Source organism: Trachemys scripta, chromosome 18, assembly GCF_013100865.1.
Source record: "Trachemys scripta elegans isolate TJP31775 chromosome 18, CAS_Tse_1.0, whole genome shotgun sequence".
Lineage (NCBI taxonomy): Eukaryota > Metazoa > Chordata > Testudines > Emydidae > Trachemys > Trachemys scripta.
In genome coordinates, this window is record NC_048315.1 from 3,496,492 (window position 1) to 3,511,415 (window position 14,924).

The window sequence follows — 14,924 nt, forward strand, 5'->3', positions numbered from 1 at the left end:
GCCAGCAATGCCCCTCTGCTATGTACATTGGCCAAACTGGACAGTCACTACGCAAGAGGATAAATGGACACAAGTCAGATATCAGGAATGGCAATATACAAAAACCTGTAGGAGAACACTTCAACCTCCCTGGCCACACAATAGCAGATGTAAAGGTTGCCATCTTACAGCAAAAAAACTTCAGGACCAGACTCCAAAGAGAAACTGCTGAGCTCCAGTTCATTTGCAAATTTGACACCATCAGATCAGGATTAAACAAAGACTGTGAATGGCTATCCAACTACAGAAACAGTTTCTCCTCCCTTGGTGTTCACACCTCAACTGCTAGCAGAGCACCTCACCCTCCCTGATTGAACTAACCTCGTTATCTCCACACTGATATATACCTGCCTCTAGAGATTTCCATTACTTGCATCTGAAGAAGTGAGGTTCTTACCCACGAAAGCTTATGTTCCCACTACTTCTGTTAGTCTCAAAGGTGCCACAGGACCCTCTGTTGCTTTTTACCTAAATTTGGAGGTTGTAATTAAATCCAAGGAAGAAGTATCTAGACACTACAGGACCCAATTAGCCTCACGTAGCTGCACACTGCATTAAAACCACTACTTGGCATTTCTATAGCACTTTTCATCCAATGATTTCACTGTGCTTTACTAATATTAAAGAACCCCTCCTCCACTGGGCTTAGACCCAAAATAACTAGATACAGGGATCACTCTACTCAGCAGTGTAATGCAGCGATTACTAGGGTGGAACATGATAGTTGTTCAGTAGCAGCCCTATATAAAAGTTCAGGACTGAAAGCAAAGGGTGTTGTGCTTAATTGAAGCTTCTGGAAAATTTGGAGGGCCTCATAATGTAATTACCTGAGGTAGAATGCAACCAGAACACAGAAGACTAAGGGTTTGTCAAGCCGTTTGGACCCCAGCTGTAGCTTTCTGTAAAAAAAGATTTCACAAACCTTAATATTCATAGGCACATTATACAAAATAGCAATAAAAGCAGATTTAAATCGATATGTCTCCTCCTTTCCCTGGTTAAAGCAAAACCACCTAGCCCCAAGCTAGCTCCATTTCCCCCACGCTGAGTGAAGCACAGGTGAGGAATTTGGAAGACCGGTTTAGTGTTCTCTGGGGTCACCGACTCCAGGAGGGACGAAAAGAAAGCACTGCTTCCCCCCCCCCGCCAAGACACCCAGTGCAGCTGTCCCTTAGCCCCGAGCAGGGCTGGGATACAGGATCAGCCTGGGGGACGGAGTCTCAGGGCCATGGCCGGGCCCGTGGGGACACCGCCCTAGGCCGCAGAACCAGGCTGGCCCCAGCTCGCTGCTGCACCTTTATGGGGCAGAACATCGGCCTCGCAACTACTCTCCGCCCCTCCTGCAGCCTGGGCACGGGGGGGGAGGGGCGGGGGCGAGCCCCTGGGGTGCCCTCACCCCGCCCCCACTCTGACCCAACCCCCGCTCCCGCTCTCACCCCGCTCCCGCCCGGAGGCCCCGGCCTGGTCAGGGGCCGCCCAAGGGACATGCCTGAGGCAGCGCCGCCGGGCCCGGGTTGACCCGAGGGCGAGGCCCGGCCCGACGTCCCTACGAACCCCCAGCGGCTGCCCGGCCCCGCCGCGGTAACAGCAACGACTTACCCGCCCCTACCGCCGGCGGGAGCCCGCCATCTTGGAATAAAGGCTGCCGGGAAACATCGCCCCCTCCTCGCCGCTCTCAAGGCGCATGCGCCGGCGCTCCCTCGGCCCGAGGCGGCGCCCGATTGGCTCCTCGGCTGCCGAGCGAGGGGCGGGGCCGGCGGGACCTTTTGTTGGCGAGGCGGCGGGACCGCCGGCGAGTCGGGCGCGAGCTGCCGGGCGGGGTCATGTCGTACATCCCGGGGCAGCCGGTCACCGCCGTGGTGGTGAGTGGGGTGCGGGCCGGGGGGCGGAGTCTGGACCGGCCCCCGGGCTGGGGGGGAGAGTGAGGGGGGTCCCCGCCGCGCCCCCCCCCCGGAGCAGCCCCCTCAGCTCTGGCAGCGGGGCGCGGCTCCGGTCCGGTCCCCGGCGGGGGGCTGCGGGTCCGCCCCGGGGCTGGCGCGCGAAGCGCCCGGGACGTGCCCCCCGCCACCCCCTCCCGGGCTGCGCTTCTCGCCGGTCCGTGCGGAGCGCAGGAAACGCCCCGGGGCCGCGCTGCCCGCCCCGCCCTGTGCACACACCGGCCGGGCCGGGCCGGGCTGGGCGGGCTCGGGGGGCGGGGGCCTGCCCGGGCCTGGCGAGTGCTGGGGCGGCCCCGCCCGCAGGGTCGCTCCCGTGTAGCGATGTCCGTGCGGGGTGATGGTGTCAGGGCTGATTCCTGCCCCCTCTAGGAGAGGGGGGAAATCGGTCTCCCTAGGCGTGCTCTGCTCCCCGTAAAACCCCCCACGGGGTGGGGGTGTTTAAAAGCAGCCCCCCTGGTGTGGGAACAAGTGCTGGGTTAAACTGGCGCAGAAGCCGGGGCGGACACACTTTCTCTTCCCGCCGGCCGTATTTAGCTTCTACCGCGTACGAACAGGTTTGAGCTGAACTGAAGTAAGTGTTCATGCAGAGGTTTGCATTGTTAAACCGGTTCCTGGAGGGGTGTGAGGGTCCGAGCACTGGGCCTTAGGAGAGCTGAGTTCCAGTCTGACTCTGCCACTTGCCTGCTGGGTGACAGGGAGCAAGTCACTTCACTGCTCCGTGCCTCTGTTTCCCCATCTCTAAAAAGAGGCTGGGAGGGGGAATGGAAAGGTCAAACTAATTCATCTGGGGGGTGTGAAAGGATTGGGTGACAGCTCCCCTTATTGTGTGTTTTTTTAATTAAGATTTTACTACAAATATACTCTAGGTTATACCATTTTTCTTACCACTTTCATCCAAAGATTGCAGACAGCTCAGTATCATTATCCCCTCTGTACACCTAGGAAAACTGAAGTACAGATGTGATCTGACTTGCCCAAGATCATATCGTGAGTCAGTGGTAGAGCAGGGAACAAAAGCTAGCTGTCCTGTCTCCCAGGTCCACTGGATTACGCTGTCTCCGCTAGTTGCTTATGGTTACGTTTCTGATGAGCACAGGACGGCAGGCATGCATGTCACTTTTCAGTAGCCACAGTGGAGGGGATGGAAAAAATAACCTTTTTTGCACAGTCTCTGACAGATAAGAACAAAGAACTAGAGGCTGTATATGGTGAGCTGGTATGAGTTCTGCTGCTAACGCAAGCCAGTGCAGGTTGGATGGGGGCTGATTTGACTCCAGAATGAACCCTTCTCAGTAGAAAATAAACCAGCAAAATTTACCATATAAGTGTAGAGGAGAAAATTTGCCACATATCTGTGTGGCACACACTCTCTGTCCAACTAAGTGACTGTCAAAACAAGTCAAATTTCTGACATCTCCCTGCTATGCCAGGCAGTCTAACTGAGCACAAATTGGGATCATGGTATGTGTTGTACTGTGATTTAAGAGACCTAGCATAGTCCACTTGCCACTTATCAGAGGACTTCACCTCAGATGTCAGACCTCTCTAACAGTATTTTTTTTTTTTTGAAAACCATTGTGATCTTGATGGACAGTGCTCACTGTTTATTTTGGCAGATGTTGCCTTCTGTTAAGGTGCCTCCTGGGATAGAAGATGATGGTGCACAAATTATAATGGGCCACTTTACCTATGGGTAAAAACCCTGCATACCATGCTGCTCAAGGAGCGTAGGTTTTCTTGAATTGGAATCTCAGTATCACCAGTTAACAAAACAAAACCAAGAATGTCCTTGTTCAGCTAAAGTTGTGGTGCCTTAAAAACCCCCACACTTGATAAAAATGCTATGTGACTGCACGCTGTTGCTGTTAGCCTTGTTCTCAACGACCTGCCTCCGAGCCAATTCTAGTGTTGAAGACAACATAAAAAGATATCAAATCTGCTGCCATCCACTTGTTTGGCTGCCAGCCTGGAGTCTGTTCCTTGTCTGTCTCTTATTATGCTATGTGCAATTTTTAGTTTGTCTGTGGAAGTTGTCAGTATTTCCAATGAGCTCATCTGGAGTCTCACTCTTCAATTAAAATATGACTATTTGTTTACTTGGTTAAGTTACAAACACTTCCCTCTTGTGTTCCAAATGGGCTCACTGGACCCAGGGAAGCATTCTGATGAATGGAAAAAGACAGCCGTGCAAACTTGAGGGGAGAAAAACTTCCTTCAGAAATCTTACATGTAGCCTGTAACTTTGCCCTCTACCATGCTTTCTTTCCAGGAGTCACACTGTCAGAAGGGAAAGCTAGTTCCCATACCCAATCTGTACCTAGAGGAGAGAGGCTGTTTACATTTTGGGTATCTCAAGGGGAAGAACCTTCCCCTGAGCAGGGAAAAACAGTTTCTAATCTCTCAGTACAAAGTGTCACTCTGGTAGCATGACAAGACTTACTGACTGTTCTGTATCCTCCACTAGACAGTGCTGCTCGGCGCTCTTTAAAAGGTTGGAGTGGCATCTGCTTTAGCTATTCTAGTCTTGTGAAGTAGATTTAAAAAAAAATTAATTTTGTACTTAAACTATATCCCTTGTGAAAATGATATGCTAAGCAAGCTTTTGAGAATTAAATCCTTGTTTTTGGTTTTATCTGTAATCTGTGGGCTTGCAATGCTATAGTTAAGAGTTCTGTTACTATAGAGGCAGTAAAAACATAGTAACTATAGTTGGTCACACTTGAGTCCATTAAATTAAGATGTTCTAAGATAGTAATGTGAACTACTTTCCTTGATGAAAGAAGATTGCAAAGCAACTCACTTTGAATTACCAATCCCACTCAAACCAGGCTTCCTGGTGATGTGTATGATAAATCTCATAATTTTGGTGAAAGTAGGTGTCATAACTATAAAGGGAAGGGTAGCAGCCCTCCTGTGTACAATACTATAATCCCTCCTGGCCAGAGACACCAAAATCCTTTTACCTGTAAAGGGTTAAGAAGCTCAGGTAACCTGGCTGACACCTGACCCAAAGGATCAATAAGGGGACAAGATACTTTCAAATCTTGGTGAGGGGGAGGCTTTTGTTTGTGCTCCTTGTTTTGGGGGTTGTTCGCTCTTGGGACTAAGAGGGACCAGACATCAATCCAGGCTCTCCAAATCTTTCTGAACAAGTCTCTCATATTTCAAACTTGTAAGTAACAGCCAGGCAAGGTGTGTTAGGTTTATCGTTGTTTTCTCAACTTGTGAAAGTTCCTTTTGCTAGGGAGATTACCTCTGTTTGCTGTAATGTTGAACCTAAGGCTAGAGGGAGTTCCTCTGGGCTCTTTGAATCTGATTACCCTGTAAAGTTATTTTCCATCCTGATTTTACAGAGATGATTTTTACCTTTCTTTAATTAAAAACCTTCTTTTTAAGAACCTGATTGATTTTTCCTTGTTTTAAGATCCAAGGGGTTTGGATTGGTGTTCACCAGGGAATTGGTGGAGGAGTCTCTCAAGGCTACCCAGGGAGGGAAAGGTTTTTGGGGGGAAGACAGTTTCCCAAATGACTCAAACTATTTGGGTGGTGGCAGCAAAAGCAGATGTAAGCTGGTAGTTAAGCTTAGAGGTTTTCATGCAGGTACCCACATCTGTACCCTAAAGTTCAGAGTGGGGAAGGAACCTTGACAGTAGGTCATGCAGCAAAGGCTGCACAAATCATTTGTTTGGCAGAGCAGTTTGTAGCCTGAGGGGATCTGGGCCTAATTCAAGAGGAAAGACTAAACTTCTTCTTTTGCAAAGAGGCCCCTGCTAGACAGGGTTCTGGATGAGATCATGACTCCCCTTCATATCTCTGTCACTAAGAGCTCCTCATACAAAGTTTTAAAATCTCTTGCTGTCCGAACCTTTTCATCAAGCCTTTTTTTGTACTCTTGATGCCAGGCGTGACTTTACAGCTGGTCTTGTGAACCCTTTGGTAGTTGGACTCTCTTCAGCTGAGTTAGTGACCTACACTCAGAGTTTCTTAAGTTTCAGAACTTGTTGCAGATAACAGAAGCCTCTGCCCCATTATCTATTGAGGATTGGTCTTGCTTAGTTGGGGATTGGTCCTGTTTTGAGCAGGGGGTTGGACTAGATGACCTCTTGAGGTCCCTTCCAACCCTGATATTCTATGATTCTATGAGTGACAATAGTAGGATACATACTCCCATTGGCAGAGCACTAAGGAGGAACTTGTAGTTTTTCCATGGACAAAACAAAATAAGATGTGTGGGTTAGAGAGGCTGCTAGTTATTGACACTTGCATTTTATTGGCTTTAAGGAAACTGAACTCTAGTATAATTTTACTGCTAGTGGTGCCGTCCCTCCCTCCATTTAAATTGTGGTAGCAGAGATAGAGGTTAAACTTCTTTAGCTGCTTAAGTGGCAAGTCCTTTAGGGATATGTTTGGGGACGCTTATTTCTGTTGTGGCTTGCTAACAAGGACAACAAATGCTCCTCAGTTACTGCTGTTAAGTTTGCTTGTCTCTTTGGGATAGACAGGAAATGCTCTCATCCACCAATGGGTTTTAGATCCGAGATCCCTGCTCATGTTTAAATATAGAAAACATGCTTGTGATATGGCCTTCATTTGTAAACTATCTTATGTGCTCCCTTTGTCTGGAAGTTATACAGTAGCTCACCGAACAAAATCTGTTGTCCTGTCTTCAGAGATAGTTACACGTAATAAAACTAAACTTAATCTACTCTGGTTGGAGTAGAGGAAAGAATGTGAATCCTACACTTTGTTTCTTCCCATCTCTTTCAGCAAAGAGTTGAAATCCATAAACTCCGGCAAGGTGAAAATCTGATTCTTGGATTCAGTATTGGAGGTGGAATTGATCAGGATCCTGCTCAGAATCCTTTCTCTGAAGATAAAACTGACAAGGTCAGATTCTCTTAAGACTCTTCCCCCCCCCCGTAAGAGGCTGAGTGCCCTCAACTCACCTTGAATTCAGTGAGTGGCATCCACTTTTTGTAGGTCTATGCCTGGTCCTCCCTCAGTCTCATTGGTCCGTGTTATACTCCCTTCCCACTTAGGCTACATCTACACTACGGGGGGGGGGGAGTCGATTTAAGATACGCAAATTCAGCTACGTGAATAGCATAGATGAATTCGACATATCGCAGCCGACTTACCCCGCTGTGAGGACCGCGGCAAAATCGACCTCCGTGGCTTCCTGTCGACGGCGCTTACTCCCACCTCCGCTGGTGGAGTAAGAGCGTCGATTAGGGGATCGATTGATCCCCGAGAGGTCGATTTCTACCCGCCGATTCAGGTGGGTAGTGTAGACCCAGCCTTAGTCAATGTCGCCAATTTATACTGCTGCTGCATTTGCGCTCTTGTGTAACTCGTCTGTTTTCGAATATCAGACTCGTTTGTCAATGGAATCCATTTTTAAGATGCTGCTAAATAAAGGTTATTGCCTTGTGTGCATTTGTAACCATTCCAACTGGAATAACTAAAACATGACTCTTACAGGGTATCTATGTAACAAGGGTGACGGAAGGAGGCCCAGCAGAAGTTGCCGGACTCCAGGTTGGAGACAAGATAATGCAGGTAAATTCAAAGATAGGAAGAGGAACATACTGGAATGCCTGGATGCAGCCAATACAGGACAATCCCAGCCCAGAAGCTCCCTAGGGAGCACTGCTTTCCAGGCTACTTCAGAAGTAGGGAGGGAGGGTGATGGTGAATCTCATCCACTTGCTCTAGTCTTGACTGTTTTACCTGCTTGTTGTCCCACTGCTGTATGTGTTAAAGGAAGCGTATAGAAGTTCACTGCCTTCCTATATGGATGGTCTTGGGAATCTGTCTGGAAAAGCTTCCATATCTCCAGATAAGAGGCTTCTGGCTGTAACTGCCAACATGAATGCCCCCTGCATGAGAGTGGAGTCACTTTGATTCATGGTGAACAGCACACAGTAGTGCAGATAAGTCACAATTGAGCACATGGTCTTGAATGGTCATGAACTCTTGCGAACCTCAAAGCTCTGAAAGTAGTGCCTGGCAACCATTCTGCAATACCAGAACTTGAGGCAGATCATGAGGAAGCAGACTGACCCACGTTCTTTCCCCCAACATGCCTTTGTGGGGCTGGTCTTTTAATAGTGTACCAGCCTGGATCCATCTGGGGTACTAAGGGTAACCCACCAGGAAGAAAAATGTCATTGCTACCATGTTAGGCACATACCTAGTGTCATTCTCAAAGGGGATATAGATGTAACCCTTATGGTGAGGGTGTTTTGTATCTTATGTCTATATGTTATGGAATATCCAATCTGAAAAATGATAAAATCACAAAAAGGGCCTTTACTTGTAGAATCATAGTCTACTTTTAACAAAATTGGCAGAAAGCTTCTAAATACAATTGCTGATGCAAGTGTGTACTCCAAATAGTCCTGTGTGGAAAGTTTTTGGGGAAATATTTAGTCCCTGTGTATAGTTTATGCATCTTCCCGTACTTTTTTCTCTTCAGTTAAAACAGAAGTCTATAGTCACATGACAGTATGAGCTTGTTTGTACCTCATATCTGTAGAATGGACTCATTTGAGAAGAGTTTTTGTCTGCTATGTTTATGAAGTTATGTAGGTAAGACCCCTACCCCTTAATAATAAAGCATATATTTTCCAGTCTGCTTAGCTGGAGACATTAAACTAAACAAGCACGTACAATACAACTATCTTCTTACTGTCACTGAATACAATGACAATACATGTATACTAGTTATAGAACAGTAAGGCCTCAGTAGCTGGGCTGTAGAATGTCTTGTGTGACTGACAAACTAGTACTCTAATGTAACTCCTACATACAGCTGTGAGCTACTCGATATCTAATGCACCGCCCCTAGGAGCTATATTAACTGACAAAAATAGTCTCAGAAATATGCAGGCTGTTGAAACATTTCGACTGCCCCTCAGAACCCGTCTCCGATGTGTTCAGTGCTCTGTCGCTGCACTCGTCACTGTCACAGCCACAGGCATCAAGCCCACCAACTCTTCCCTGCCGCATTTCCATCTCCTTGTTGCCCAGGTGCTCACAGCGACACTGCACAAAGGTGATGTGGCTGCTGAAGCAGCCAGCTGGACCGTTGTGTTAGGAACAAGATGTCCCATGCTACCTGTCACCCATCTGGTGCTGACAGGGGATACGCAAAGATACTGAACTGTAGCATGATTTTGTATGTCTGACTGACCAGTGGCATGGTTGAGGTGCTGCCTGAAGAGGCCCTTGTTGGCGGTTTCTCATTTGTTTTGTTCTTGGCAAACAACTCAGCCCTATGATCCAGGGATGGTTGCTTCTTACCCCAATCTAATAAAGACACCACTGAGATCTGTTGACTAAAAAACAGCAGTTGGCTTGGATTGCAGTTACTGACCTTCACATCTTGCTAGTGATACTGAGCAAGGACTATGGATTCAGCTACTGCTTGGTTCTTCATTACCTCTCGGGTTAGGTCAGGTTTGTCCATGCTGTGAATTTGAAGTAATGGTCCTAATTTATACAGCCATCAACAGGCAGAGAGACAGCTACTTCCTAGACCAGGGGGTAGTCAAATATTTTTTGTCAAGGTCCAGACTCCAGAGAAAATAATGAAGTAAATAAAAAGATTTTAGGGTTTGTTCAAAAGTGTCTAGTGGTCTGGATTTGGCCTGCAGTCTGCCTATGGACTGCTCCTGGCCTAGACTATCAGATCATCTTTGATGGGTGACCAGGACTCAGTGGTTCAGCTCACACTGTAGGTAACTGGAGCAGGTTTACAACTGCCTTGCCTGTCTCCCTGTGGGACTCAGTCTGGTAGGCCTGCTCAGGGACTGCCTAAGGCCACACACAGCAGTCTGGGAGGAGCTGGTCTCCCTTTAGCTCTACGAGCAGGGTACTCACCTGGGATAGGGGCAAGCCTGGATCAGTTTCCTCCTGCTGAGATGGGATTTGAACAGTGAGCTGCCATTGCTCGAGTGCTCAGAGGCGAGGTAGCTCTCCCGCATGACTGTTAACCCAGTGGTTACATAAGAAAGGTCATATGGGTCAGATCAAAGATCCATCTAGCCCAGTATCCTGTCTTCTGACAGTAGCCAATGCCAGGTGCCCCAGAGGGAATGAACAGGTAATAATCAAGTGATCCATCCCCTGTCACCCATGCTGAGCTTTTGGCAAATGAAGATAGGGACACTATCCCTGCCCATCCTGGCTAATAACCATTGATGGACCTCTCCTCTGCATTTATCTAGTTCCTTTTTTTTGAACCCGGTTAGTCTTGGCCTTTGCAACATTCTCTGGCAAAGAGTTCCACAGGTTAACTGTGCATTGTGTGAAGAAATACTTCCTTTTTTTAGTTTTAAACCTGTTGCCTGTTAATTCCATTTGGTGGCCTCTAGTTCTCGTGTTTGTGAAGGAGTAAATAACATTTATTTTCTCCACACCAATCATGATTTTATAGACTTATCATATCTGCCCTTAGTTGTCTCTTTTCCAAGCTGAAAAGTCCCAGTCTTACTAATCTCTCCTCATATGTTCCATACACCTAATAATTGTTACCACCCTTTTTCCCCCTTCCATTCCAGTATCTCTTTTTTGAGAAGGGGTGACCACATCTGTACACAGTATTCAAGATGTGGGTGTACTGTGAATTTATATAAAGGCAATGTGATATTTTCTGTCTTATCTATCCCTTAATGATTCCCAACACTGTTAGCTTTTTTGAATGCTGCTGCACATGGAGTGGATATTTTCAGAGAAGTATCCATCATGACTCCCAAGATGTGTCTTGAGTGGTAACAGCTAATTTAGACCCCATTTTATATGTATAGTAGGAAGTAGGTTTTCCAATGAGCATTACTTTGCAATTATCACTATTGAATTTAATCTGCCATTTTGTTGCCCAATCACTAGTTTTGTGAGATCCCTTTGTCTATTTGCAGACTGCTTTGGACTTACCTATCTTGTGTAGTTATGTATCATCTGCAAATTTTGCCACCTCACTGTTTATCCTTTTCCCAGTTCATTTATGAATATGTTGAATAGGACTGGTCCCTGTACAGACCCTGGGAGACACCACTATTTACCTCTCTCCATTCTGAAAACTGACCATTTATTCCAACCCTTTGTTTCTGGTCTTTTAACCACATACTGATCCATGAGAGGACCTTCCCTCTTATCCAATGACTGCTTAGTTTGCTTAAGAACCTTTGGTGAGGGATCTTGTGACAATCTAAGTACACTATATCCAGTGAATCCTCCTTGTCCACATGCTTGTTGACCCCCTCAAAGAATTCCTATAGATTGAGGCATGATTTCCCTCTACAAAAGCTGTGACTCAGACCCACCAAATCACATTCACCTGTCTCTGATAATTTTATGTTTTATTATAGTTTCAACCAGTTTGCCCAGTACTGAAGTTAGGCTTGCCAGGCTCACCTCTGGAGCCTTTTTTAAAAATTGGTGTTACATTAGCTATCCTCCAGTGGTTACATAGTAGACTCTGGGTCAATTCCCCCTTGTGCCTCATGAGAAGGGATTTGAATAGGCAACTGCTATCTCCCATATGAGAGCCCTAATTGCTACACTAAGGGACAGTCTGATGTCAGTTGTTCATCTTCTCTTGGTGAAGCTCTTCCACTTTAATTAAATGATAATTGGGTCACAGAGACCATAAGAATCACTTAACCTACCCACTGGAGTATAAACTCACCCAGGGTGTGGGAAGAGTCTGGTTCAAGTCTCACTTTGTCTCCTGAGAAGGGATTTGAATAGCCATCTCCCTGCCATGCAAGTAACTGCCCTAAAAGATGAGCTATGAGGTATCTTGCTATGAGGGTTGCTCAGGTGGGTCTCTTGAAGCTGTTCTACTTTAATTAGGCCAAAACAAAGGTGTGCTGTAAGGAGCCCTCTGTAGTGTTAGGTACTATGCTGGGCTGGCGGAGACCAGGCCTCAAGTCCTGAGCTAGGAATGAGCCTCATGTGGAGTCCCTTAAGTCCTTTTTCTTGAAGCTATTCCACTTTAAATATTAATTGGGCTAGAGCAAGACAAACTAGCAAAGAGTCCTCTGTGGTGTGGGGTTAGGGTAGGTGCCCTGGTTCAAGTCTTGCCTCTGCCTGGGGAGCTTTGCTACCTAACGTTCTATTTTTAAATTAAAATTGATCTGCATAAAACTCAAACCACTCCTTCATCCCCAGTTGTTAGGTTATTCACCCATGGGCCAAGAGACCCCAGACCACATCCCTTGCTCTGTGAAGAGATTTGGACTAGGGCCTTCTACCTCCCTGACAACTTTGGGAGGGATGTCCCTGTTCAAACACCCTCCCCTTCTCAAGGACAAGAGTCCGCCAAAGAAAGCCAGGGAATTCAAACAGGGAGCTCCCTCCTTGCTGAGGTGTGCCCTGGAAGGCCAGGGATCCCCCCTGCAACTCCCTTCTTTAAACAGGCACAACTAGGATTTGAACCAGAATCCAACCACTGGACTAAGGAGTGATTCTAACTCCTGGCCTGGCCCAGCCCAAACACTACTTAAGTAAAGTAGAACAGCTCCAACAGGTAAGACTGAGGCAACTTCCCCCCTCCCCTGCATAGCCTATACTCCAGTGAGCAGGCAGAGGGGGAACTGACTAACTCTCCTATAGCCTGGGGGAGAACTCAAACCACTGGGCTATATAGCAGTCCTAATGCTAGCTGTGGCCCACTTACACTTTAATTAAAGTAGTATGTAGTACCAGCTTCAGCAAAAGCAGGAGAGAAACCCACGCCAGACCCTCCCTTAGTTCTGCAAGGAGGGAACTCACCTGAGACACAGCAGAAATGTATGAACAGTTTTTTCCTTGGGTACCATAAGTGTCCCTGAGATAGTGGGTGCTGTTCAGTAAGTCTGCCAGAACAGTCTGTGCTTCCACTCAGTTCTCTATATGCCTTCTTCCTATCTTCATGTCCTTCAGTGCATGGTCAAGCTTTCTCTAAGCTAAGTCTCTTCTCATATACTTCCTCATTCCAGGCAGCACCTGGACTCCTGCAGGTATGTTTGTTGTACTAGCAGCTCTTAAAATTGTCTGGTACTTCTCCAAAACAAACTTTTGAATCTTAAAGTTCACCCTGTCTTGACTTAACCCCGTAGTGCCAAGACAGTGTGATTAGCAAGCTGGGACCTGTCTGTCACCTTTCCCAGGCTAGCTCCATTGACAATAATATTTTTTCCTGATAAAACTTCTGTTGTAGGTGAATGGGTGGGACATGACAATGGTAACTCATGACCAAGCAAGGAAGAGACTGACAAAGAGGAATGAAGAAGTGGTACGGCTCCTGGTGACCAGACACTCGCTGCAGAAGGCTGTTCAGCAGTCCATGATGTCCTAATTATGCAATAGGCTTGGGGGAGGGGGGCGGAAGGAGGAATCTATAGAGTGACACTCCCTTGTTCTAAGGAAGCAAATACTAGAGCTGCCCAACAAGGTAAAACATGCACCATTTTTACTCTAAACCAAGAATAGTAAATTCTAGACACTTCAGCAGCAGTTTCTCTTTCAGAAAGGCTTCCAGTAGCATATGCTGCATAAAACAGCACCTTACCCTACTATGTACACAAAGCTGTAACAGTGACAGGGGAAGAAGTTAGCAGTTCTATAAAGAACAAGATGCAAAACACTAAAATACTTTTCTTAGGGAAGAAACTGTGGAAAAATGCAATTAACTTAGGGGGAGATGATTCTCCTATAGTGCAAGAGTTCCCCATTGCTTAGCATTTAAAGCTCTGTTAGTGGCTTCTGGAAAGGACTGAATGATTAACAGTGGGGAGAGGAGGTAGTGTTTTTACTCTAAGTTTCCAAAATCTAATGTTAAGGGTTAGATTATCCCTTGCTAGTTCAGGCTCAGGTTTTTAAGATGCCACATTTAAGTAAAAGTTTGTAGAAGGTCCAATGCTGAGTAATGACATCTACACTACTTAGTATCATGTGCTAGCAAATGTTAAGCAGAATATTTTGCAGTGCTTGAGGGATAGTTCACTGCAAGATTTTAGTCTGCTTCACCAAGCAGCTCATAAAAGGGACACAAGTTTGAACTAGCAGTCGGTGCATAAACAGATTATAATGGAAGCTGTGTGGGATTTAGTAATAAATTCCAAGACATTACAGTTGCAAAGTACTTCTATACAAGATGAAGTGATGATTGCTTCATAAAATACTTGGGAACAATGCCAGCTTTAACATGCTATAACTATTGCAACTGTAGGGCTTGTGTTTTAAAAGATACTGTAAGTGGGAAAGAGATGGAAACCTTTGTCATTGCCGAACATAAAGGAGACATTTACAAAGTTCCACTTCCTCACTCCACATTTAGCAGAGAATCTTCAAATAGAAGGGGCAGCTGGTCTGTTTTGTAAGGGGAGACTTATTTAAATCCTGTATTAAGTAGAAATGTGCAAATGAGCTTGCAAACATCTATTGTACCAAAATTCCTATCCCTGCACGTGTGGTAGGCAAACTTACACTACAGAAATCCTTCAAAGTCCAAACTATGGAGTTGTAGGAGCTTTTGCAGAAGAAATTCCTACAAATCCTTAAAGGGTTTCATACCCTTCAATATGAACCACATTAACACTTTAAGGCATTATACAGGCTAGCTTTAATTACAATTAGCCAAAAAATTGTTTCATCTTCCAGAACTAGTTTTAATGACACTGTATATGACCTCTTTACTTCAACTGTCTTCAGACTAGGTTTTAAAAATTTTTTTAAATAGAACACTGAAGAGGTTGTAGACTAACTTATTACTGCAGTGCTATTTAGGTTCTGACTTCAATGAATTTTATAAACTTGATAAATGCATCTCAAAGAATGTTCCACTCCGTATCTTTACATACCAGTAGATGCCTCTTTTTATACTGTTTTTTATCTTCAGTAATACAAAAAAAATCCAGAAGGAATGACATTTAAATTACAAATCCTGTGGTAGTAAATATC

At 46.0% G+C, this 14,924-nt stretch overlaps 2 protein-coding genes across 3 annotated transcripts in view; one reads left to right on the forward strand and one right to left on the reverse strand.

Moving 5' to 3' along the window:
- EMC6 (ER membrane protein complex subunit 6) overlaps nt 1–1,741 on the reverse strand; it is an 8,732-nt gene extending 6,991 nt beyond the window's left edge. The window contains exons 1-2 of one of the 2 annotated variants that reach the window (XM_034752715.1): nt 1,639–1,741; nt 867–938 (exon numbers count right to left, since the gene is read on the reverse strand). The gene's annotated coding sequence lies outside the window, so the exon portion shown is untranslated. Of the gene's footprint in view, nt 1–866; nt 939–1,334; nt 1,360–1,638 lie in introns of those variants that run through there. The other variant, XM_034752716.1, reaches the window with a different exon arrangement.
- Nucleotides 1,742–1,767: 26 nt separating this feature from the next.
- On the forward strand, nt 1,768–14,276 carry TAX1BP3 (Tax1 binding protein 3). Its single transcript, XM_034752714.1, has 4 exons — nt 1,768–1,901; nt 6,744–6,863; nt 7,458–7,535; nt 13,183–14,276. The coding sequence occupies exons 1-4, from the start codon at nt 1,863–1,865 to the stop codon at nt 13,318–13,320; spliced, it is 375 nt and encodes a 124-aa protein (XP_034608605.1). The 5' UTR covers nt 1,768–1,862; the 3' UTR covers nt 13,321–14,276.
- Nucleotides 14,277–14,924: the final 648 nt, after the last annotated feature.